At 37.0% G+C, this 27,606-nt stretch overlaps 1 protein-coding gene across 6 annotated transcripts in view; it reads left to right on the top strand.

The window, feature by feature from the left end:
* Positions 1 to 299: 299 nt before the first annotated feature.
* Positions 300 to 27,606, top strand: part of LRCH2 (leucine rich repeats and calponin homology domain containing 2) — a 96,160-nt gene continuing 68,853 nt past the window's right edge. For 2 of the 6 annotated variants that reach the window (XR_007474709.1, XR_007474708.1), the window contains exon 1: positions 300 to 711. Coding sequence is in view for 4 of the 6 variants with exons in the window: in XM_004283974.3 (XP_004284022.2) it covers positions 357 to 711 (355 nt within the window). In the remaining 2 variants the exon portion in view is untranslated. The remainder of the gene's footprint in view (positions 712 to 27,606) is intronic. The other 4 variants (XM_004283974.3, XM_004283973.3, XM_049704489.1 and 1 more) reach the window with 2 other exon arrangements.

Below are 27,606 nucleotides of genomic sequence, written 5' to 3'. Positions count from 1 at the left end.
ATATTTACCTTTGTTTTGCAGACGCAAAAGGTGAAGCAACACGGAGATTTGGGGGCATATCGCCAAATGACTTACAGTCAAGCTGGTGTCGCTTCGCAAGATTTTGGTACCCAAAGCAGCGGAACCGGGATTCAGCATCCTTCCTTTGATCACACGTTTCTTAAAGCAAGCATTCTGCGCGTTTGAACAGCGCCTCTTCATCCCCAACACCTCCTCCCAGCCCGCCCCCTAGTTCCTTCCCACCCTCTACCTCGCCCCCCCACCCCGCCCCCAGCCTGCGCATGCGTCCTAAGAACCCCCTACACTCGCGGCACAAGCTGAGAGTATTGTCGGGGGCTATTCTCTCTCCCAGGAACATGGCGGCGAGTCAGGGAGGTGGTGGTAACAGTGGGGGCGGCGGTTGTGGTGGAGGTGGAAGTAGCGGTGGCTGTGGCGCGGCCGGAGGGGGAGGTGGCGGAGCCGGAGTGGGAGGCGGCGGCGGCGGCGGCGGCGGGACCCTGGTGGTGCCCATCCCGGTACCGACTCTTCTCGGTCAGCCGTTCCCCAACGGGCCGCAGTGGAACCCGGGGAGCCTACAGCCTCAACACACCGTGAGGAGCCTGGACCGGGCCCTGGAGGAGGCGGGCAACTCCGGCATCCTGAGCCTCAGTGGTAGGAAACTCCGAGACTTCCCGGGCAGCGGCTACGACCTGACGGACACCACCCAAGCAGGTGACAGGACGGGGAGGGGGAGGGGAAGCTGGGCTGAGAAGGAGGAGGTGGGGGGAGTGGGTGGCTGCGTGGCTGCGTTGTTGGACTCTGCTGGTCTGGGCGGGTGCGCGGGGGCGGCGAGACTGACAAAGTCAGAGCAGCCAGTTCTGAATGTGAGGGGAAGAGCAGGGAAAGGTGGGGGCGGGGGCGGGAATGCTGACTGAAGGGTGTATGGAAATCGGGTGGGATGTGAGGGGTGAAAGAGCATTATTGTTAAAGCGAGTTTCCCCGGTAAGGGAGGTATTGACACCTTCCTGAATGCACTGCTAACTCTCGTGGATGTTCCCATCTTTCCCGGAGGAAAAAAAGGCAATACATAACATCATAATCTATACATATTCTTTAAAGCCATACGTGCCTGCAAGAATGGTATATCCCTTTTCCTAGTACAGCAGCAGTATTGCCACGGTTTTTCTGTGTTTTTATTTTGTGTGTGTTTTAATCATCCTAGAATATTCTTGCCTTCTTGTCACATATGCCTTTAAAGACTGAGATTTGTCATTTTCCTGGTGTTGAGATAGTGGTGGTTAAATTAGTATTTGCTGCAGTGGAAAATTAAATCATCAATCACTTATGTGTCTGGTTTACTAGGGGAAAGAGTCCTTGTTCTGAGTTATGTTGGAGTCTTAATTTTTATTGCAGATATAACCAGAAATTTTAAGGGCATTTTTGAGAAACAAAATTAACTCCATTCTTCTTGGAGTTGTGGGTTAATGGTTTATCATTTTGGACAAGAAGTTGGCTATTGTAATGTTCTTCATATACTCTCTGGTACTCTTTGTTGTGGATGGCATTTTTTGTTATGAACACACTCTCTTTCCCCTCTGCCTTATAAGCCAATGCCGATTATTTTAGATGTGTTTTGGTTTGATGAAGGATTTTTTACTTTTTTAATCTTTAAATTTGTTATTTATGTGTCTGTTTTTATTTGCTTTGCTGAAAGAAATCATGGACAGATTGATTTTAATAGATTTAGTGATTTTGAAGCAATATAGTAAGTAAATTCACTCATAATGAGAAGCAATAAAAGACCTCTTATTTTCAGAATAACACTGTTTCATTGTATTACGTTTCTAGATATTAAATCAAGGTGTGTGTTTGGGTGAGGGTGGGGAGAGGAGGAAAACCTAAAATTGAAGCCTTCTACCCAATTATTCTCTTAGGAATTATCCTAAGAACTAGAAATGTGTAGTTGATCAGTGATTTTGTATTTTGGAAAGCATGTTTGAGTATTTACTCCTTCACTCTGAACAAACAATATGTTCACATATTCATGATACATTGGCAAGATATTATACTACTTAGTATGTTCTTCAAAGGCATGAAGAAAAATGGTTTCAGACTGCATCATTATAGAGATATGTTGTTTTACTTGTTACCTATAAAAGATTTCTTTATCTATAGGACAAAGTTGAAGCATCCTCTCTTGGCATTCAGGGCTTTCACTGCCTGGCTCCAATTTATTATTGCAACTGTAACTCTTCAAATGCTCCTACATAGAACCCTCTGTTCCAACTAGGTCAGCTCTCTGTCCCTCAAATATAGTTTATGAATATTTGCCTTATCTTTGTAGAAGGTCATCCACATGCACGAGATTTCCTTCTTTTCTCCACCTATTTAATTTTGTTCAAGCTCCAGCTTTTCCAAGATGCTGTCTCCAACTCCCTTAGTCCACAGTAGTCTCCTGTTTCTTTGAATTCCTGTGGTACTTATAGTCTTTACCACTTACCTGCTAGTGCTGGCTTTATTTTCTTTTTATGTTTTGCTTTCCCTGAGAAGATGGAGAGCTCCTTAAAGGCAGGGAAAGAGTCACATACTTGTTCAATTTTCTCATTATATATTGCTTATATTGTACTTAATAATATTTTTCATAAATATGAATATCATCTTATGTGGTTATAACCACTGGCTTTTAAGGCTTCAGTTTGTTTTCTGAGGCAAGTTTTAACACAAACCAGAACCATATTTGTTCTTGGTAAAATTCATTCATCATAAACTTTATCAGTGCCTACAGTAACAGAGGACTTTTTGAGATAATTCCACCGCATTTTACTTTTTTAAAAATTGAATATATGTTCCTTGTGGGAACACTTCAAAATTTAAATGAGAAATCTGTGAGTGACTCATTTGCCATTCATTTTTGACCAAATTCAGCCATGAACTAGTTAGGGACAATAATCTTATATGTAAAGAGACTAGTATCCATTATATATAAATGGAACTGAAGACAAACAGAGCATGTTTGAGATTATACATACATGCCGTACATACATACACATATACATACAGACATACAAATATGTATATACAGTATATTCTCTGCTTGATGAAAACAGTTCTGTTTGTTGATATTGTTATACTTAAAATGACTCTCAGTGGGATATTGTTTCAGTACCAAATTGATTAGACAGCAGTGGTTTATTGGGTTGGGAAGAGATTGAAAGAAGAGAAAATAGGTAGAAAGCTATTTGTTAATCTAGGTGTGAGGTGGTGAGAACCTAGGTTGAAACAAAATTGGATTAGAAGGGGAAATTGATAAATTTCAAAGGAAGGGAAAGGGCTTTTCACATTATTTTGCTGTTCCTTACATATACATAAGATGAAATAGACCTGTGGTTTACCACCTTGCCTGCATGTTAAAATCACAAGGGAGTGTGTTTTATTTTTTAAACCTATGCCTGGGCCCCACCCTAGACCAATTTAATCAGTCTCAGGGGCAAAGAGAGGGTTTTTTTGTTTGTTGGTTTGTTTTGTTTTTTAAGAATTCCCAGGTGATTCTAATGTGCAGTCAGGGTTGGGAAACTCTAAAATAGCTCAGTTTTTAGGCACTCAAGATATATTTATTGTTTGAGTGAATGAGAACATTGATAAAAGTTTGGTGACTAACCTAAAGCTACTTGTCAAGAGGGTCAAAACCAAAGCTAGGAACCAAGTGTTCATGTTCTAGTTCAGTATTCTTTTTGATAGACTTGAGTAAAGCAGACCCATTTTTTTCATCATATTATGTCTGTAGTGACTAGAAACTTACCAGGAAACTATAATTTCTCCAGTTCCCTACTGTTGGATAAATTTGCGTTAAGAAAAGAATGCCCCTAGAATATGTAGCAGCAAAATCTTGTTTTGTCTATTAATAGTCTTCCTGTGAGGGAAAGTGGATAATAGGTTGCTGATGGCAAAGTTTATCTTTGGTACCTTTTTATTTCTCTTTGTATTTCTGGTGTCTGTTCTTCTTCACCTGTCCCCTCTCTCCTGCCGCCCTCCTTATTTCTTTTTCCGTCTTCAACCTCACTCCTCTTCCTTTGCTGGGATGGAGCTCAACGCTAAATAATTATGGCAGCCTTTCCAGGCAATTAACATTTAAAAGGGAGAGTTTGCCAATTTACTTGAATCTCCATTTGGTGGTTTGTGCTTGTGACCTTTTTTGAATTGATATGCCTTGCAGATACTTTTTTTTTTTTTTTGGCCACGCGGCATGTGGGATCTTAGTTCCCATGGAGTCTTAACCACTGGACGGCCAGGGAAGTCCCTCCAGATACTTCTTGATTAAAATCCTCACCCATATAAAAACATAAAAATAGGGATCAGAAAGTTGGTTACCCATTTCAGGAAAGTAGCTAACTCTGGTTGTAATGTCTTATCTTTGCTGGTCTGTGGGTAGATTTGGCAAGACAAAGGGAAATTGCCTAGAACTTTAAAAAGTCTGTCTGGATACTGTGATAATTTGTTGACTTTAAGAGAGCTTGGAAGTGATTTTAATGGCTACCCAAACAAATCCTGAAACTTTTCATATTTGACTTTGTCACCAGTGCTACAAATAAGTCTCAGTCTACTTGCAGCTGCTCCCTCTGCTTCTTCATACTTCTTTATGTCCATAAACAATAGGTCTGTGAAACAGATTTAGGAATTCTTTACATACATCAGATTGTGCTGTGTCCTGGTTAATCACGTGTTTTCCTGTAAACCTGGAGTCAACTCTAGTATTTCCTACATGTGCTGGTTCACCTCTTCAACTGTGGGGCATGGTGCATTGTATCGGCTTGTAAAATGGAGCCAGTTAAACTGTGCAGCATCTGATTTTGTAACATAGGTGAAGGCCATCTTAGTGCATTCAGTGGAATAACCTTGTGATTTTGTGGCCTGATTCAAATATCTGCCTTGCTTTATGTAATAAATATCTTACTGAAAAATTGAATGTGAAGGACACTTTTGACGGTTGACTCATATTTTAATTGCTTCAGATTGAATTTGAATTGCTGAACCTTGCAGTGATTTATTTTATTCAGTGATGAATTCTTCTATAGCATAAATAGTTGCCCCTTAATTTCTTTCTTTTGCAAGTTCACACTTTAAAATAAAATGTTATCTTAAATTGGAGGGTACGTTTATCATTAAAATAATACGATTTATACAGCTCTTTATAAATTCTGAGCACTTTGATATATATTACCCTATTGTATCCTAATAATAACCCTTTGAGCTTTGTAGAGTGCATAGTAATTACTCTTTGTTGTTGAGAGAGGTTAAGTGATTTGCCGGAAGTTAAATGGCTAGTGTATGGCAGAGTGTGGGTCAGAGGCTAGGTTTTCCAACTCTAGCACTATTCCAGTGTTATTTCCATTGCAACACTTTCTCTTCTTATAACAAAGCTACTATTAAAATAAACACTGTGCTAATAAATAGGTTATTTAATCTGAAAGATGAATGCTTATTTAGTTTCATAGATTATATAGTTTTTGTTTGTGGTGCAGTGTGTTTTGTTTTGTGCATGGTATTTGCATAGCTTGTCTTCATGCCCCTCTGTTGGTTTTAGAATAGATTCATTAAGCAAGCTTTTTATTGAACTCTAACTTTGGAAACATGATCCTCGAAGGGTTTACAAACTAGGTGAATGTGTACAGTAATATATGTAACAATTAGAAAAGAGTTATAATATATAATGTTCAAAATTGTATGTTTTAATAAACTGTACAATTAAGTGATATGGAACTGGGGCATGAGGCTTAATTTTATTGGGGGTTAAGTTAGTTTGAGAAACTTTCCTATAGAGTTAGATATAGCTGAATCTTGAGGTAAATGATCAGTATGGGATCAAGTTATGATTAAGCAGGAGGGACAGTTGCAGACTGTCAGGGGAGAAATTGCACTGATACGGAGTTGAGAATGACATTGCATGTTAAGGGCAGATGTTAACTGCAGGTTCACTCTATATTTTCTCAAACATACTTGGAGGCTGAAAGGAGGGAACTAGTAGAGAGTTCAGTGTTAAAATGCAAGAGGGGGAGGGGGGATCTTCATGGAGTGGGTGGAAATTTGTTAGCAATGGAAGGGAGGAGTTACCTGACTTTTGCTAAGGTGAAGGGGAAGGTAGATGTCTGGGGAAATTATTGTCTTAAATTTTAATCTTAAGTGAGGCAGTGTTATCTGGGAGAACAAAGTTACAAGCATAGGAATAAGTACTCAATAGAGCAAAATGCTTTAAGGAGTCATTATGGAGAGTAAGCCATAGTTTAGAATTAGGACTGTGTTAAGCAGCTAAATTAGTTGCTTTTGAACAATATGAGCTTACGATGTTTTATGAAAAAAATTATATATACTGCATGACAGGTAAAAGAACAGAAATGGTTGATTGGGATATTTTTGAATTGGGGTTATAGTGACACTTGATTAAGTTTAAAATTTAATATTTTGATTTAGATTATTTGTAACATAAACTCTGAAGCATTTATTTATCATCAAAAGCATAAAGATGTACAAGATCCAGAACCTCATTGACAGCATGAGAGATGATGTTAAGGACACTTCACAAATAAAAATAATTGAATACTTAGAGCATATTGATTTCCTGGGAGGTGATATTTAAGTTCCAAGGCATACAGTGAAACTTTGCAAAAGGGCATATCACTCTCCTAGTCTATCCCAGCAGTACACTCTAAGGGATACTTAAACTGTATGATGCCCACCCCCATCGTACAGAGGCTGTTCATCATCATGATGTAGAAGGGGAAACCTTTTTCTTTTCTCTACACTTTGTGTGTATTTAGGTAGTTCTTGAAGCATTGTAACACTCTTATAATCAGTTTTCTGAAAAGTTTCAGGAAGTTTTCTCTGCTTCCCTTTTATAGGAAAAAATACCTTATACTCCAGGGAACCATTTAATGTAATAAAAGAAAACTGTACAAGTGAGTTTTATAACAATAATTTAAATTTGTGTTTAGTCTCACTTTAAACTAGTGTATTCAGTCTGCTAAAGGTCTAACTTTTAATCTTTACATTTCTCCTGTTTCAAATAAATTATAAATTGATAGCATTCCACTTACAGAATACTAGTCAATGGACTGTAATGGATAATTAAACAATGGATATTGTCTCATATATTTTTTGACCGCAAAATTTTTTTAAAGTTTTTTTTCCAAATAAGAAAGTAAGTTCTTCCCTATTTGTGGACGTTGTTAATCTGTGTACTCTTATAATTTGTGATAGAGATTGTTGTCACTTTTAAATTAATTGTTTAAGTTCCTTTCAGTGGAATTTTATGTATAATATTAGGGATTCAAGGTGACAAGAAACAGAAATAAAATAACTGTGCCATAAAATTTTATTTGAACTCTATTGAGACTAACCAATTCTAGAGCATTTGTGTATCTGGATTTCATTCAGAAATGACTTCTCTACGTTATTATGTCCCTGAGAGACTCTAGAATGTGCAGCATAGAAATTTTCCCCTCTTAAAAAAGTAATTACAATATATAAATCCTTAATACTTTGAGCTAATTGGTTGGGGATGTCTGTGTCAATGAGAAATCAATTACTTTTAAAGATATTTATACATTAAAAATAGTAAATTGAACATAGCTATCTCCTTAATTTACCTTGATTAGTATGTAAGAATGGATTTGTCATATCTATTTTATGTAAATGGACAGGGTGATAAAGTTGCTGCCTTTAAGGAACTTATGATTTCCTAGTGGTATAAAATAAGTACTCATGTATCTATTATATAGGCTAGATCAAGGTTTCAAGGAGTGGGGGAACTTGCCCCCAGGAGATATTTGGTAATGTCCGGGGACATTTTTGACTGTCACAACTTGGGGATACTACTGATATCTAGTGGGTAGAAGCCAGGGATGCTGCTAAGCTTCCTACAATGAACAAGACTGCCCACACAACAGAGAGTTACCTGGTCCAAAATGTCAGTGGTGATTGAGATTGAGCAGTGCTGGGCTAGAGTAAGATAAATGTCTTAAGTGAAAACAGAGTGATGTGCAAGTTTGAAGAGGGAGCGGTGACATGATTGTGTTGGTAGAACATCAGAGGGGGCTTTATAATGGAGATGGAGGATGGGCTTTGAAGGGGGAAGGATCAGATTTTATACTTAATCATAAAAAGAGGATACTATATGAATATTGACTTCCTAGAGTCTCTTCAAACTCAAAATGTCAGAAAAAGATCAACTTTTGTTATTGACCCTAGGCCCCCTGATCTCCCAGACCAGAAAGTTGGGAATTATTCTTGACTCTTCACTGTCCCTCACCCTCTATATCTGGTTAGGACCTAAGGCCTCTTGATCATAACTGTTTGAATAGCTTTCAGATCTGTTTCCTTCCTGTCTGTTCTCACTGCCATTATTGTTGTTCAGGTCCTTCTCTCCTCACCTTTAACTGGACCTATCAACAGTTTTCCCAAATGATCTCTCTGCCTCATGTTCAGTTTGCTTCAAGTCCAATTAGTCTTTCACACTGTAGCTGGAGCACTCTAATATGCAAATCTGATTGTCACTTGTTGCTACTAAAACACCTTCTATCCAGTAAGCCAGCTCCTTAATAATACGTTGCTTATTCCTTGTTTTGAACTTTACAAAAATGTGAAAAAGCTAATACACAACTCTGCTTTATATAACTGGTAATTTTTATGTTATATTACTTAATATTAAGTTGCTCAGATTCATCCAAATTGTTATATGAAGCTGTAGTTCATTCTGTTTTTTTAAAAATTATATATTTATTTATTTTATTTATGGCTGCGTTGGGTCTTCGTTGCCACACACAGGCTTTTCTCTGGTTGTGGCAAGTGGGGGCTACTCTTCATTGCGGTGTGCGGGCTTCTCATTGCGGTGGCTTCTCTTGTTGTGGAGCACGGTCTCTAGGTGAGCAGGCTTCAGTAGTTGTGGCGCACGGGCTTAAGTTGCTCCACGGCATGTGGCATCTTCCCGGACCAGGGCTTGAACCTGTGTCCCCTGCATTGGCAGGCAGATTCTTAACCACTGCGCCTCCAGGGAAGTCCCTGTAGTTCATTCTTTTTGGTGGCTCCATTATCTTTCATTGTGTGACAATAGTATAGTTTATCCACTGTCTCACTCCTGGCCATTTGGGTTGTTAACATATTTTTGCTCTTGTGAGCAGTGCTGCTATAAGCGTTATTATACATGTCTTCTGTTGTGCATGTGCAAGAATTTCTCTTGTGTTTATTCTTGGGAGTGGAATAGCTGGATTGTATGGTATGTTAATGTTCAAATTAAGGAGATAATGCCAACTGGTTTACAGTTTACCTTTCCATCAACCTCTGTAAGAGATCCTATGAATTCGTATCTCCTCCAACACATAGTATTGTCAGATTTAAACATTTTGGCCAAACGAGTTTATTATTTTTAATTTTTTTGGCTGCACTGAGGCATGCGAGATCTTAGTTGACCGACCAGGAATTGAACCCGCACCCCCTGCAGTGGAAGCACGGAATCCTAACCACTGGACTGCTAGGGAATTCCCCCAAACGAGTTTAAAATGGTAGTTCAATGACGTCTTTTTTTTTTGTAGTATGAAACTATTTTTTTTAATTGAAGTGTAGTTGATTTACAATGCTGTGTTAGTTTCAGGTGTACAGCAAAGTGACTCAGTTATTTATATATATGTGCGTATGTGTGTGTATATATATATATATTTTTTTCAGATTCTTTTCCATTATAGGTTATTACAAGATATTGAATATAGTTCCCAGTGCTATATAGTAAGTCCTTGTTGTTTATCTATTTTATATATAGTATCCGTTAATCCCAAACTCCTAATTTATCCCTCCCCCCTCCTTTCTCCTTTGGTAACCATAAGTTTGTCTTCTATATCTGTGAGTCTGTTTCTGTTTTGTAAATAAGGTCATTTGTGTCGTTTTTTAAAGATTCCACATATAAGTGATATCATATAACATTTGTCTTTCTCTGTCTAATTTACTTCATTTAGTATGATAATCTAGATCCATCCATGTGGCTGCAAATGGCATTATTTCATTCTTTTTTAAGACTGAGTAATATTCCATTGTATATACATCTTTATCCATTCATCTGTTGATGGACACTTAGGTTGCTTCCATGTCCTGGCTACTGTAAACAGAGCTGCAGTGAACATTGTGGTACATGACTCTTTTTGAATTATGGTTTTCTTAGGGTATATGCCCAGTAGCGGGATTGCTGGGTCATATGGTAGTTCTGTTTTTAGTTTCTTAAGGAACCTCCATACTGTTCTCCATAGTGGCTGTATCAATTTACATTCCCACCAACAGTGCAAGAGGGCTCCATTTTCTCCACACCCTCTCCAGCATTTATTGCTTGTAGACTTTTTGATGGTGGCCATTCTGACTGGTTCGAGGTGATACCTTTCTTGGTTTATATTTCCCTGATCACCAGTTTCATTAACATATCTTCAAATGTCTTACCTACTTGGCCATATATGTTTCCTGTACTGTGAAATAATTTATTTTGCCCCAAATACTAATACTATACTAATCATTTGTCAGTTTTGTATATTGTATTTTCTCCTAGTTTGTAACTTGTCTTTTTTGCTTTTTAAGGAGTCATTTGCTGAACAAATGTTCTACATTTTAATACAGTCAAATTTATCAGTCTTTTATAGTCACTATTTTTTGTGTCTTGTTTAAGAATGTGTAAAATATATTCATGTTTGTTTTTTACTAAAGGTTTTAAAGGTTTGTTTTGGGTGTTTCAGTTCCTCATCAATGTGGAGTTGATTTTTATGTATAGTGTGAGGTAGAGGTCCTATTTTGTGTTTTAGTACATGGACCATCTTTTTCCAGATATATCCCTGCCTACTTCTTTTCTTTTTAACATTTTACTGAGATATAATTCACATGCCAAAAATTCACTCATTTAAAGTATATAGTTTATTGGTTGTTAGTTGTACACTCATCACTGCAGTCTAATTTTGGGATATTTTTATCACTTCAAAAAGAAACCCCATACCCATTAGCATATCCCCCCACCCCGCCACCAATCTAGACCTAGGCAACCTCTAACATACTTTTTGTATTTATAGATTTGTTGATTCTGAACATTTTATATAAATAGATTCTTACAGTATGTGGCCCTTTGTGATAGTCTTCTTTCGTTTATCATGTTTAAAGTTCATTTATGTTGTAGCATATATCAGTACTTCATTCCGTTTTATATCTGAATAATATTCTATTGTACATTTTGTTTGTCCATTCATCAGTTGATGGACAGTTGGGTTGTTTCCATTCTTTGGCTATTATAAATAATACTGCTATGAATATTATGTAAAAGTTGGGTAGATGTATGTTTTCATTTCTCTTATACATGTAGGAGTAGAATTGCTGGATCATATGGTTTTTTTTTTTAACATCTTCATTGGGGTATAATTGCTTTACAATGGTGTGTTAGTTTCTGCTTTATAACAAAGTGAATCAGTTATACATATACATATGTTCCCATATCTCTTCCCTCTTGCGTCTTGGATCATATGTTAATTCTATGTTTGACATTTTGAGGAAATGCTGAATTGTTTTCCAAAGTGGCTGCACCATATTACATTTCCAGTAGCAGTGTATGAGGATTCCAGTTTCTTCATATCTTCAACAACACTTGTTGCTATCTGTATTTTTGTTTACAGTCATCCTAGTAAGTGTGAAGTATAATCTCATTATGGTTTTGATTTGCATTTTGTGAATGACTAATGATGTTGACCTCCTTTCATGTGTTTATTGTCCATTTGTATATCTTCCTAAGGGAATGTCTGTTTAGATTCTGTCCACTTTCTAATTGGGTTGTCTTTTCCTTATTACTGAGTTATAAGAATTTTTTTTTCTTTTTCTTCTATACATAAAACCCTTACCCAAGTATATAGCTTGCAAATGTTTCTTTCCTAGTCTGTGGGTCGTCTGCTTTGAAACACAAAATTTGAAAATTTTGATGAAGCCCATTTTATCTTTTTTTTTCTTATGTTGCTTGTGCTTTCTGTGTCATATCTAAGGAGCCATTGCCTAACCCAGGGTTATGAAGATTTACTCTTTTGTTTTCTTTTGGTTTTATAGTTTTAGCACTTACATTAGACATATTATCCATCTTGAGTTCTTTTGTTTGTTTGTTTTTCAATTATAACTTTTTTCTTACCAGTAAATACTGTATTTTACCCCTCAGGTGTATTGGTACTTTTTTGTTTTTCGGTACGCGGGCCTCTCACTGTTGTGGCCTCTCCCGTTGCGGAGCACAGGCTCTGGACGTGCAGGCTCAGCGGCCATGGCTCACGGGCCCAACCGCTCCGCGTCATGTGAGATCTTCCTGGACCGGGGCACGAACCCACGTCCCCTGCATCGGCAGGCCAACTCTCAACCACTGCACCACCAGGGAAGCCCGGTACTTTTTTTTTAAATTAATTTTTTTTATTGGAGTATAGTTGATTTACAACGTTGTGTTAGTTTCTGCTGTACAGCAAACTGAATCAGCCGTGCATATACATATATCCACTCTCTTCTAGACTCCATTCCCATATAGGTCATTACAGAGCACCTAATAGAGTTCCCTGTGCTATACAGTAGGTTCTTATTCGTTATCTTTTATATGTAGTAGTGTGTATATGTCAATCCCAATCCCGCAGTTTATCTCCCCCCTTTCCCCTTGGTAACCATAAGTTGGTTTTCTACATCTGTGACTCTTTCTGTTTTGTAAATAGTTTCATTTGTATCATTTTTTTAGATTCCACATATAAGCGATATCATATGATATTTGTCTTTCTCTGTCTGACTTTCTCTGTCTTTCTCTGTCTGACTCAGTATAACAATCTCTAGGTCCCTCTATGTTGCTACAGATGGCATTATTTCATTCTTTTTTATGGCTGAATAATATTCCATGGTATATATATACCACATCTTCTTTATCCATTCCTCCATTGATGGACATTTAGGTTGCTTCCATGTCCTGGCTATTGCAAGTAGTGCTGCAATGAACATTGGGATGCATGTATCCTTTTGAATTACGGTTTTCTCTGGATATATGCACAGGAGTGGGATTACTGGGTCGTATGGTAGTTCTATTTTTAGTTTTTTAAGGAACCTCCATACTGTTATCCATAATGGCTTTGCCAATTTACATTCCCACCAACAGTGCAAGAGGGTTCCCTTTTCTCCACACCCTCTCCAGCATTTGTTGTTTATAGATTTTTTGATGATGGCCATTCTGACTGGTGTGAGGTGATACCTCATTATAGTTTTGATTTGCATTTCTCTAATAATTAGTGATGTTGAACATCTTTTCATGTGCCTCTTGGCTATCTGTCCATCTTGAGTCCTTTATGTATGGTGTGAGATCAGGGTCCAACTTTGTTCTTTTGCATATGTATATCTAGTTGTCCCAGCACCATTTCCGGAAAATACCTTTCTTTCCTCATCCAGTTTTCTTGTTACCCTTGTTGAAAATCAACTGACCATAAATGTGAACATTTATTTCTGGACTCTCAATTCTATTCCATTGATTTGTATATCTGTTCTTTTTTTTTTTTTTTTTTTTGCGGTATGCGGGCCTCTCACTGTTGTGGCCTTTCCTTCCTGTTGTGGAGCACAGGCTCCAGACGCGCAGGCTCAGCGGCCATGGCTCACGGGCCTAGCTGCTCTGCGGCATGTGGGATCTTCCCGGACCGGGGCACAAAGCCGTGTCCCCTGCATCGGCAGGCAGACTCTCAACCACTGCGCTACCAGGAAAGCCCTGTATATCTGTTCTTATCCTGGTACCACTCTATCTTGATTTCTGTAGCTCTGTATTAAGTTTTGTAATCAGGAGGTGTGAGTCTTCTTCCAACATTGTTCTTTTTCAAGATTGCTTTGGCTGTTTCGAGACCAATATGAATTTTAGGATCAGCTTGTCAATTTCTTCAGAAAATTCAGTTTGGGATTTTGATAGGGGTCGTGTTGAATCTGTAGGTCAATTTGGGGAAATTTTACCATCTTAACAATATTAAGTTTTCCAGTCCATGAATATGGGATGTCTTTTGATTTATTTGTATCTTTAGTTTCTTTCAATAATATTTTGTTGTTTTCCTCAGTCTTTATTTTCTGACATACTATCATATAGAAAAAATAGAATTTTTTCTTAATTTCATTTTTGGGATATTCATTGCTAGTTTATTGAAATACGTTTTTTTTTGTTTTTTTTTTTTTGTGGCTGCACCACGTGGCTTGTGGAATCTTAGTTCCCTGACCAGGGATTGAACCTGGGCCCTAGGCAGTGAAAGTACGGAGTCCTAACCACTGGACCCAAATATAATTGACTTTTTTTTTAGTAGACTTTATTTATTATTATTATTTTTAGTATTTATTTATTTATTTATCTTTATTTAGTTGGCTGTGTCAGGTGTTCGTTGTGGCATGTGGGATCTTCATTGTGGCACGTGGGATCTTTCATTGCAGTGCTCGTTGCGGTGCACGGGCTCTTTGTTGCAGCACACAGGCTTCTCTCTAGTTGTGGCATGTGGGTTTCCTCTTCTCTAGTTGTGTCGTGGGCTCCAGAATGCATGGGCTCTGTACTTTGCGGCATGCAGGCTCTCTAGTTGAGGCACACAAGCTCAGTAGTTGTGGCACACAGGCTTAGTTGCCCCACAGCATGTGGGATCTTAGTTCCCCGACCAGGGATTGAACCTGTGTCCCCTGCATTGGAAGGCGGATTCTTTACCACTGGACCACCAGGGAAGTCCCTATAATTGACTTTTACATAGTGGTCTTTTATCTTGCAACCTTGCTGAACTTGTTTCTTCATTCTAATAGTCTTTTAATGGATTCATTAGCATTTTCTGTATGTACGATCATGTCATCTGCAAATAGAGATAGTTATACTTCCTTTCGAATCTGGATGCCTTTTATTTCAGTTTCTTGCCTAATCATCCTGGCTAGAACTTCTAGTACAGTGTTGAGTGGATATGGTGAGAGTGGACATTCTTGTCTTATTCCTGAATTTAGGAGGAATGCATTCAGTCTTTCACCATTAAATATGATATTAGCTCTGGTGTTTTTCATAGATGCCCTTTTTCAGGTTGAAGAAATTCCTTTTTATATCTAGTTTTTTGTCTTTTATTGCATTAATATGGTATATTACATTGATAGGCTTTTAGCTGTTATATCCTTCTTGCATTCCTGGCCTACCTGCTTTTCAGTTTAGTCTCATAGTGTCCCAAAACTCTACATTCCAGCCTGCCAAATTCCATGCTGTTCCTTGAAAGTATCATGCTATTCCATGTTTTCATGTTATTTTTGCCCTTACTGTTGATGTCCTTCTTCTCCCTCTTTTCTGCCTTGTGAACTCCTGTTGATCTTTTGTATCCAAGATCAGGCCTTTCTTTATTACCTTTTCCCTTTCCTGCATCCTCTACATATAGGGATTACTCTATCCCTCTAATGTAGCTGCTGTGATCCTTTATTGCAATTAATATATTTCCCCTATTGTAACATTCATTATCAATTTAATAACTTTTCCAGAAAAAGAGAAATACTACCACAATAAGCACATACATGGATTTTAGAAATGTTAACATTAGACGAAAATGTGCATTGTAAGATCAAAGAAATATGGTATTTGTTTACATTTCTCTTTTTATTGATTTTGGAGGTTTTTGAGTATAGTTGCTTTGTTGCCATTCCAACATTTAGTATAGTGTGTGGTACACAGTAGATGTTTAGCACATTTGTTCAATTTAGCCTGCTTCTTACCCTGGGTGCCTTTTCAGGTCCCTCCACAGTTTGTCTCTTTCCTTTTCCACTATGTTTTCCAAATACTTCTCATGTATGTACCTGTTCTTCAGTCAGATTGGACTTCTTACTGTCTCTCTGATTTTTGTTTTTATTGTTTTGTTATATTATTTAAAAAAAGAAAAGCTATCAGAAAGCAAAAAGAAATAACAGCTTATTAATTGCTTCATAAGCAGAGATATGATTATTAAAATTTAACAGTTGCAAATTAGCTATAGTTTTTATATATTGTTATATTGTATCACTGAATATGTTTTTATTTTAGAATAGTTGACTGCTTTTAAATATTTAGGTTAACTAATAAAATTGATTTGTAAGTAATGTTTATGACATTAAATAATGTTTGGCATTATGGATATAGCCTCATCCACCAGAGGGCAGACAGCAGAAGCAAGAAAACTACAATCCTGAAGCCTGTGGAACAAAGACCACATTCACAGAAAGATAGACAAGATGAAAAGGCAGAGGGCTATGTACCAGATGAAGGAACAAGGTAAAACACCAGAAAAAGAACTAAATGAATTGGAGATAGGCAACCTTCCAGAAAAAGAATTCAGATTAATGATAGTGAAGATGATCCAGAACCTCGGAAAAAGAATGGAGGCAAAGATGGAGAAGATGCAAGAAATGTTTAACATAGACCTAGAAGAATTAAAGGACAAACAAACAGAGATGAACAATACAATAACTGAACTGAAAACTACACTAGAAGGAAGCAATAGCAGAATAACTGAGGCAGAAGAACGGAGAAGTGACCTGAAAGACAGAATGGTGGAATTCACTGCTGCGGAAAAGAATATAGAAAAAAGAATGAAAAGAAATGAAGACAGCCTAGGAGACCTCTGGGACAACATTAAACGCAACAACATTTGCAGTATAGGGGTCCCAGGAGGAGAGGAGAGAGAGAAAGGACCAGAGAAAATATTTGAAGAGATTATAGTCGAAAACTTCCCTAACATGGGAAAGGAAATAGCCACCCAAGTCCAGGAAGCACAGAGCTTCCCAGGCAGGATAAACCCAAGGAGAAACATGCCGAGACACATAGTAATCAAACTGACAAAAATTAAAGACAAAGAAAAATTATTGAAAGCAGCTAGGGAAAAATGACAAATAACATACAGGGGAACTCCCATAAGGTTAACAGCTGAATTCTCAGCAGAAACTCTACAGGCCAGAAGGGAGTGGCATGATATACTTAAAGTGATGAAAGAGAAGAACCAACAACCAAGATTACCCGGCAAGGATCTCATTCAGATTCGATGGAGAAATCTAAAGCTTTACAGACAAGCAGAAGCTAAGAGAATTCAGCACCACCAAACTAGCTCTACAACAAATGCTAAAGGAACTTCTCTAAGTGGGAAACACGAGAGAAGAAAAGGACCTACAAAAACAAACCCAAAACAATTAAGAAAATGGTCATAGGAACATAGAAATCGATAATTACCTTAAACGTGAATGGATTAAATGCTCCAACCAAAAGACACAGGCTCGCTGAATGGATACAAAAACAAGACCCATCTATATGCTGTCTACAAGAGACCCACTTCAGACCTAGGAACACATACAGACTGAAAGTGAGGGGATGGAAAAAGATATTCCATGCAAATGGAAATCAAAAGGAAGCTGGGGTAACAATGCTCATATCAGATAAACTAGACTTTTAAATAAGGAATGTTACAAGAGACAAGGAAGGACACTACATAATGATCAAGGGATCAATCCAAGAAGAAGATATAACAATTATAAATATATGTGCACCCAACATAGGAGCACCTCAATACATAAGGCAAATGCTAACAGCTATAAAATAGGGAATCGACAGTGACACAATAATAGTGGGGGACTTTAACACCTCACTTACACCAATGGACAGATCATCCAAAATGAAAATAAATAAGGAAACAGAAGCTTTAAATGACACAATAGACCAGATAGATTTGTTATTCATAGGACATTCCATCCAGAGACAGCAGATTACACTTTGTTCTCAAGTCCACGTGGAACATTCTCCAGGATAGATCACATCTTGGGTCACAAATCAAGCCACAGTAAATTTAAGAAAATTGAAATCATATCAAAAAAAAAAAAAAAAATTATTATAAAATGTTTTGAGCATTAATCTGTTGTTTTAACTAATCCCATCTTGAAAATTATATTTGTAGATGAAGTCCAGGAAAAATTGTGAGATGAATGCCTATTTTGGCTTGGGTTTAGCAGATTTTCCAGTAGTATAGCTCTAAATTGTTTAAAATTATTTTCATGTGTCTTGGTCTAGTTTTCTCTTCTTACATTGGTCTACTGTCCTCCATTTGCCATAAGCTCTCAGAAATAATTGCTGTATATATTTTCACTGCTTCTCTTGTAAAAAACCTCATCAACTCATGACTGAATGTTTTCTCAACATTGATTTATGTAATGTTGTTGCCTTAAAATCTTTCCATTATAGTCTGTTGTATACTTTTCTTCCAAATTGTTCTTTCTGAGAGTTTTGTTTATGCCACTGTTCCACTGAAGAAAAATGCTTTATAACATGATTTTTAACGACTGCCTAATAGTCTATTGTATGTATGCACCATATTTGATTTAATCATTCCTCTATTGTTAGTTGTTTAAGTTACTATTTAATATCAGTACGTAGCCAGGTGCAGTTGTGCTCTTAGCTTTACATTGCTTCCCTCAAGAGGAGTTTAAACTCTTTGAGGGCAGATAACACTTTCTATACAAAAATACCCTATAGTGTTTGGTTGACTGCAGTGTCTCTCTGCAACAGTTGATAGTAAATGCTTGTCAAATTTCTAAACTTAAAATTATGGGACAAGCATGATAATTTTATGTACTGACTTCTTATTCTATTTGTATGACTATAAACTAGAGGAATGGCTTTGCCATGGTATCTTGGTGATCTTGCACATTTCCACATAGGCAAGGCTGAACCACAGTCTGACTCAAATCTTGGGGAAAGACTCTCTGATCCTCCCTGGTACATGGCAAGATAGATGACATAAGGTCATTTTGTGTCCACCTCCCTATCTTGTGGGAGGCTGCCTCAAGGCAGTTTATTATCTCTTTCCCTCATTCTGGTGAGACATGGGACATTCTTTCAGATACAGTCGTGAGTATAAAATTGCAAAGCTGCAGTCTAGAGTTGGCTTCTCCATGACAGAGCAACCCTCTGTGCATGTTGTCTGTTATTTGGTCCTTCCCTCCAGTTTGGTTTTGTCCTGTGGGACTAGGGACATGGGGAAGTGACACCATACAGATCATGCTTTCTCTGTCTGTGTTAGTAATAAACTGTCTGAATCCATTTGGTCGTATTGGTAGCTGCCAGTGTGCTGCTGTGTAGGAGCCACTTGAACATTTAAGGTATACTAATGGGGTTTTCTTTGGCCTGGTTTGTGGAATTTGTCATTTCTTTGTAATTAGTTTACTGTAACTTGCTTTTAATTTCAGCATCCAATATTTAGTGCCTTGTTAAATAGCTCAAGTAAGGATGATCCTTGCTCCGTAAATACAGTTGTTTTTTTTTTTTTTCGGTACGCGGGCCTCTCACTGCTGTGGCCTCTACCGTTGCGGAGCGCAGGCTCAGCGGCCATGGCTCATGGGCCCAGCCGCTCCGCGGCATGTGGGATCCTCCCGGACCAGGGCACGAACCCGTGTCCCCTGCATCGGCAGGAGGACTCTCAACCACTGCGCCACCAGGGAAGCCCAATACAGTATTTTTTTAAGGGGCACAGTACACCGGCTGTAAAATTTGTCTTAATCTGGATACATCAAAGATGAAGCAGTTTTGTTTAGCATAGTAGCTTGCACTTGGGTTTTTTTGTTTTGTTTTGTTTTGTTGTTCTTTTTTACCCTCCTCCAGGACTGCTTTTGTTTTGGAATCCAAAGCCTACTAGAGTTATATTGGGAAGTCAGTTTGACATAGACTTTTTTTATGTTACATTAGACTTTCCTTTCTCATGCAGTAGAAATGTACTAAGGTATCATAATTAATGCAAATAAAAAGTATACTGTGTGCTTGTCCCTCAGTATCCATGGGGGATTGGTTCTAGGACCCCAGCGAATACCAAAATCCACAGATGCTCAAGTCCCTTATGTAAAATGGCCTAGTACAATTGGCCCTCCATATCTGTGGGTTCCCCATCTGTAGATAAGGAGGGCCTACTGTATAAACAGATCCATTTGATTTTCAGTGACTAGTTGACATTGACCTAGGCAGAAAGTACATCAACATTAGATTAATCATGCATCAGTTCAGATATCTTAGAGATGGTCAAGGTGACATGTTTTTGTTATCGCTTACTTCATTATCAGACTAATTATAACAATTCAAATTGTATAGTTTTGGGGGTTTCCTTTATGAAAATAATTTACATGAAAGCATGATTTTCGACATTAAAACTTGCATACTTTCATAGTAATTTGCATTTTAAAAATTATATGACATATAATATTGGATTAGCAATAAAACATGACAGCACAGTGATGATGTTTGGTAGCAGGCCAAGTTGTGCCCCATAAAAACAAAATAATTGTATATAATACCAACTTATAATTAACCTATAGCTGTCTGGATACATCATTCTTATGAATAAAATATATATGGTTAGAATACAGTTTACATTCTGAAATATAATACTTTTAAAGTAGTATAATATTAATAGTGTTTCCTTATAACAGAAGCATGCTTGCTTATTGTAGAAAATTTAGAATAGTAAAAGCATAAAGAAGAAAATACAAAACGCTCCTTATTCTACCAACCTTGAGTAAGCATTAACATTTTGGTGTATTTCCTTCATACCCCCACACTCATCACCTTGTACATACATACCTGTCGGTCTTTGTATGTGTATATACTGAGTGTATAAAATGTACATTTTAAAAGGAAACAATTGGCTCATACTGTGTATATAGTTTAATATTTTGAGTGTTCTAGTTTTTACCCTCTGAGCATTCTTATTTCCATATTAAGGAATCAAGTCTATAATATTATTTTTAAAGGTTGCAGGATATTTCACTTTGAGGGTATACTGTATTTTATTTAGCCTTTACCTATTGTTGGACATTGAAGTTGTTTCTAATTTCCTACTCTATTAAATAACTGAAATGTACATCGTTTTTTATGCATCTTTATTTGGTTTTAAAAATTGCTAGAGATTGAATTCTTGGATCAATGGGTATGAACATTTTTAAGGCTCTTGATTCATATTGGCAAATTTCCTTCTAGACAGGTTACCTCATTTTGAATTTCCATCAGCGGTATATGGGGAAGTGCCCAATTCAAACTAGCCTTGCCAACATTGGGTAATATCTTTGAAAACTTTTAAATTTGATGGGTGAATTATAGTGTCTTATTCTTTACATTTCTTTTGATTAACAGTGAGGTTGAATATATTTTCATATACATCTTGGTCATTGATAATTTTCATTTTTGAATCTGTTTATGTCCTTGGGCCAGGCTTTATCTATGAGTTGTTGTTATCATTTTGCTTTTTGATAGACTGCAGTTTTCCTTTTTATGTAGCTAAATCTAGAAATCTTTTCATTTGTGAATTATTTCTTTATTTGATGCTTTGAAAGTCCATCCCTCATTCTAGAATTGAGTGACTATTCACTAGAATGTTTTGCTAGTTTTTTATGATTCATTTTTCATGTTTATCTTTTTCTTCCATCTGGAATTTATTTTAGTGAAAGTTATGTGATGAGGCTCTAACATTTGTCTTTTGAAAATAAAAGTTTTTCAAGAACCACTTAATAAATAATACTACATGAATTCAAAATGCCAAATTTATAGTCTAATAAATTTTATAGGGGTTGAAGTATAGTGTCATTCTCAAATATCACTTTGATGTTTGAATGTCATTATACTGCATTATTTCTTGGTGAAATTGAAACACTTTGTAGAATTTCCTACAGACAACTGTGCATAGAGCTGCCCCTCCCCCCTTAAAAAAAATAAAGTCTCGTCCTTCCACGTGGCTTAATAGTTGTATGACTCACAGTCCTTTTCTCACTGAGCATGCATATAATCTACCCTCTGGTTAGCAGCTGTGGTTTCTCCTTGCAGCATCTGTTTTTGTTTGCCCCCTTGCTTCTCAAAGTGCCTGTGCTCAAAAGGAGCCTTCCATTATTGGTTGCTGCAGGTCACTAAGGTCTGCTTGTTATTGTTTCTCATAACTGTTGGCTTTAAAGCATTTTTTTCTTCACTTTTTCTAATATCTACTTCATACTTTTTTTCCCTCTCCACTGTACTTATGGTTAATATTTTAACATCATGGAGTAGCTTAGAAATTCTTGAGCTGTACATCTTATTCAACAAGGCTTTAATGTTATAGACTGACTTTTCATTATCTTTTCCTGAATGACAGCACAATACCCTTCTAGGGAATACTGAATCAAGAAATCACCTGTCTTTGCTGAGGGCATCTGTTGAAAGCAGATGCCAGAGCCATGGGGTTGTCATTTCCCATCAGGTTCCAACATCAGAGTCTAATACTTCAAAGACACTCTCCATTCTTGCATTGACAGACAGCTGTGGTGCCTCCTGTTTTCTTGTTGCTTTTGTTTCTAGTCCTAACACTTCTTTTAGATGGAAAAGTAGGTAAGGAAGCATTAGTATTTGAGAGCGTATTAATCAGATTTTACGTGCTGTAACTGCTCACATTTGAGTAATATCAGTTACTGAAGAGCACAGAAAATTTTTTTCATTTTCATGTTAGGAAATAAGTATTTTAGTTAGTTGATTTTATGCACTCTCCTAAAGACATAATTCTAGCATATATTTTCCGTGTAATAAGAACTGAATATAATTGTCAATTTCCATCATTTTATTTTAGATCTTTATGAACATTATATATCATTAGGTACAAATTGATAACTTTCCTGTCGTTTCTTTTACTTACTTCCTCTAAGGATTTTAGGTTGTTACAGAATGTTTACTCATTTTCAGTAGCTCTGAGATAATGAGTAGTAGTAATTAAGTGATTTTGGCGATCTTTTATAGGTAATCATCAGTAGAATTAGAATGTAATTCAGATACAGTCTAGTGCTCATCTACTAAATAACAGTTATACCTCATTTTTCAGTCTGTAGGACTTCTGTAAACTGTGAGATACACCCCAAGGATTATGAAGTATTGGTCCCATCACAACAGCTTTGTAAAAAATCATACTTTTAGTTGAACTAAGTGGGGGTGATTTTTTTTTTATAGTTCCTTTCACTGAAGTGTTATTATCTGAGCCGATAATATTTGGTGCTAGGGTGGAACAATAATTGGGATTGCTTAGACTTGGTGTCTGACTGGCTTTTAAGCTACCCTAACACGTAGTACCTAATTCATGGTGCTTAATGGAATTTTGAATGAGTGGCACAGCCTATGAGTCAAGTCAGAATGCTGCCTGGGAAATAAGAATGAGACTTGGAAGGTGAGAATCAGGATTTGCCTGCCTCTGTCCCAGACTCTAAGGGCAGAACCACAGAGAATTTGATGCTTATGATATTTAATTATTTTACCTTGTGTATTTTCTGTGGTGAGGCTGCAACTTCTGATCCTTGGTCAATAAGGAATGTACACCTTGGGAGATAATTTTCCGTGGGTCTCATGTTTCGGCATATCTTGGGAGTGAGGCACTAACTGCCCTTTGTTCAGGACTATCTTTTGGAAGAAAGGACAATCATGCTTATTATCCAGTAAAATAATGTCTCCCTTCGAACAAAGTACAGGCATGTGTACTGTCTATTATAAAAGATTTGGGTTCCCTCAGCTTAGACTTTCTCTCCTTTAATGTGATGTATTGTATGTGCAGGTATCCATCTATACCCATATATGTTGCCCCTGTGAGATTTGGGGGGCAAGAGGAACTGATACAGACTTGCTGCTCATGCCACTTGCCGTGCTGTGAGTAATAAAGTCCTCTGACACGCAGGAGTCTCATGCCTTCTGCCAGCCTCCATTCAACTGTGGTAGGCTAGCTTGTTGGCTGACAAGTAGGCTAAAGTCTCAGATCCTTTAGAGTTCTTGACAGGTACTCAGCCTATAAAATGTTACGAATCTTTTGAAGAAACTCCTTTACTTTTTCATTTTCTTTTTAATCTTTGTTTATTGAGTTGGTTAAAATATTGAAAAATTAATAAGGGTCCATTCTTTAAGGAGCCAAGAAAGCTATGTTTTGGCTCAGACTAAACAGTCCTGAAATGGTAAATTGGGAACAGCTGAGAGCTTTATAATGGTGTTCATTATTTTCTTAACTAAAAATTGGGACTTGAAGTAAGATATATGTTCTGCTTCTTATTGCAAGAAGAAATCTAGGATATGAATGTAGTTAGGAGATTTAGAATTTCTCTGACCCTGCTTTGTGGTTCCAGTGGAACAGAATATTTGAAATCTGGGACAGGAAGTCACAATAGTGTGTTGGAGGAGTGGAAAAGCACACATAGAACATGGACTTAGAAGTCATATCTGAGTTTGGAACCCCTCTGCTGTCAGTTATTACTAGTTTTTTAACATTATAGTCATGCCATTCAATATGTCTTTGATTCATATGTATAATGAGGAATAGTGGCTACCTCGTAAGGTTGTTATGAGGATTAGAAATGATTATGCAAAGCCTATAGCCTTCTGACCTAGCATATGTGGAGGGTGCGTGTGCGCGCACACACGCGCACACATGAGACAGTTGCTTCAGTTCCACTTAGGTTATTGTTGATGTGAATTTAAAGTTCTGACTTCAAATTATTTCTCTCCTTAACTGTCATGTTTCTTTAAGCAGAAAATTCTCTATCTCTGTTACTGATGAGTGTTTTCTAAAACACACATCATTGTTAGAAGTTTTTCCATAGGTGAAAATGTGACAGATTTTCAAACATAATCTGGCATTTTTTTAAAGTAAGAGGGACTATAGCAATCTATATTATTATCACCCAGAGAAGACTCATGTATCTTAGTTCGTTTTAACAATGTGTGACAAAAGTCATACAGCCTTTTGAACACTGAGTAAAATAAAACTATAATTAGTACAGTATAATAGTATACTTTCTGAAAGTCATTTTCTATATTTTGGCAGAAATGCTAGCTGGTGGGCCAAGAAATGCACTGGGTGACAGATGGACCCGTCTGTGGCTCTTGTGGCTGCAACCTGGGAGGCAGCAAACAGATTTCCATTCCATCTGACTCCTCTCTTCCCTTCTCTAGCTTCTTTGACCTCTGAAGCTCAAGAGTGATACAGAACATAATTTAGATCAGATTATTTAAAATGATCTATTAACGTCTAACAGGCTCCCAGCCGTTTTACAAGGAGCGATTTGAAGGAGGCAGGAAACAGTACACAGCAGTCTGTCTACTGTTGAGTTATTGCCAATACTGCTTGATATGATTTTATAATAAAAACCAAGACAAAAGAAAACTAGTTCAGTGGTTATAAAGGCACTTATCCTCAAGGATACTGAGATATCACCTTACTGTTTAAGAAAAAAATGTACAACTATTTAATTAAAAAATTTTTTGCAGGCATTCTTTCATTAATTCTGATTTTTGAGAAATCTGTTTATTTTCTGTGGCTGCTGTAACTAGTGACTACAAACTTGGTGGTTTGAAACAACAGAAATTTATTCTCTTATAGTTCTTGAGACCAGAAGTCCAAAATAAGTCTTTTGAAGCTAAAATCAAGGTTTCAGCAGGACCGTAAATCCTCTGGAGGCTCTAGCAGAGAATCCATTCCTTGCCTCTTCCAGCTTCTGGTGACTGCTGGCATTCCTAAGCCACATCACTCCAATGCCTGCCTCCATCTTCACATGGCCTTTTCCTCAATGTGTCTGTCTCATTTCCCTCTGTCTTCCTCCTATAAAGATACATGTGATGGCATTTAGGGCCCAGCTGGGTGATGCAGGATAATATCCATTGCAGGATACTTAATTATATCTGCAAAAATTTTTACCCTATAAGCAAACATTCACAGGTTCCAGGAATTAGGACCTGATATCTTTGAGGGGCACCATTCAGCTTACTGCAGGAAGATAAGGAGCAAATTTTAATTTCCTTTTTTGTGTGTGTGGGAAAGGTGAAACATCTTTATAATTGTCTTTTCCCAAGTCCTACTTGTCCCCTAAGAAGGCAGACTTTAAAGCTGTTGTGAAATGAATCTCCCCATAAGGAGTAAATTAACAGTTTGTTTTCCATCTTTAGATGGAACCATATTAAATAAAATACCAATTTTGCATGTACTTCTTGAGTATGAATATGTTCTTTTTTAGTCATGTTATTCTAGTTGCCCCAGTGCACGTGTTCATTAAATGATTTTTAATGTTATAAAAACTTCCTTATGGTTTAATTGTACATCACAAGATAAAAATTTAAATCAGAGTTAAATTTTATCCATTATATCTATGTAAACGTTAATTTTCACTTTTTTGAAGGAAAATATGAGATGCTGTTAATGTGAGATCAAGAAATTAAAATACAGTTTTGTGTTATTGCTTATCTTTGCCTCTATGGTTGTATTTTTCTTTTGCCACTCTTTTTCTGTTTACCCAATTCTTAGAAAAGATGTTTATACATTTTTAAAATCTGAAAAAGCCTAGAACAAGATTTCCTTAATTAGAGGCTTTGTAATGGCTTCAGTTTTAATTTTAACTTCATTATGCTTTACTCAATTAAATTAGAATAATAATTAATTGTAATTTTAAGTGGTATTTACTAAATAAATATACTACCTCATTCAGAAAATAGTTTATGAATTTAATTAAATTCCCTAAGGGAACTCATAATATTATTATTATTTTTTATTTTTTTATACAGTAGGTTCTTATTAGTTATCTATTTTATACACATCACTGTATACATGTCAATCCCAATCTCCCAATTCATCACCCCACCCCACCCCACCCCCCGCCACTTTCCTCCCTTGGTGTCCATACATTTGTTCTCTACATCTGTGTCTCTATTTCTGGCTTGCAAACCGGTTCATCTGTACCATTTTCTAGGTTCCACATATATGCATTAATATACGATACTTGTTTTTCTCTTTCTGACTTACTTCACTCTGTATGACAGTCTCCAGATTCATCCACATCTCTACAAATGACCCAATTCCGTTCCTTTTTATGGCTGAGTAATATTCCATTGTATATATGTACCACATCTTCTTCATCCATTCATCTGTCGATGGGCATTTAGATTGCTTCCATGTCCTGGCTATTGTAAATAGTGCTTCAATGAATATTGGGGTGCATGTGTCTTTTTGAATTATGGTTTTCCCTGGGTATATGCCCAGTAGTGGGATTGCTGGGTCATATGATAATTCTATTTTTAGCTTTTTAAGGAACCTCCATACTGTTCTCCATAGTGGCTGTATCAATTTACATTCCCACCAACAGTGCAAGAGGGTTCCCTTTTCTCCACACCCTCTCCAGCATTTGTTGTTTGTAGATTTTCTGAGGATACCCATTCTAACTGGTGTGAGGTGATATCTCATTGTAGTTTTGATTTGCATTTCTCTAATGATTAGTTATGTTGAGCAGCTTTTCATGTGCTTCTTGGCCATCTGTATGTCTTCTTTGGAGAAATGTCTATTTAGGTCTTCTGCCCATTTTTGGATTGGGTTGTTTGTTTTTTTAATACTGAGCTGCATGAGCTGTTTATATACTTTGGAGATTAATCCTTTGTCCATTGATTCGTTTGCAAATATTTTCTCCCATTCGGAGGGTTGTCTTTTCGTCTGGTTTGTAGTTTCCTTTGCTCTGCAAAAGCTTTGAAGTTTCATTAGGTCCCATTTGTTTATTTTTGTTTTTATTTCCATTACTCTAGGAGGTGGATCAAAAAAGATCTTGCTG

Source organism: Orcinus orca, chromosome X, assembly GCF_937001465.1.
Source record: "Orcinus orca chromosome X, mOrcOrc1.1, whole genome shotgun sequence".
NCBI classification, from domain to species: domain Eukaryota; kingdom Metazoa; phylum Chordata; class Mammalia; order Artiodactyla; family Delphinidae; genus Orcinus; species Orcinus orca.
The sequence above is the reverse complement of the archived record's forward strand: the minus strand, read 5'-3'. Positions and strand labels throughout refer to the sequence as shown.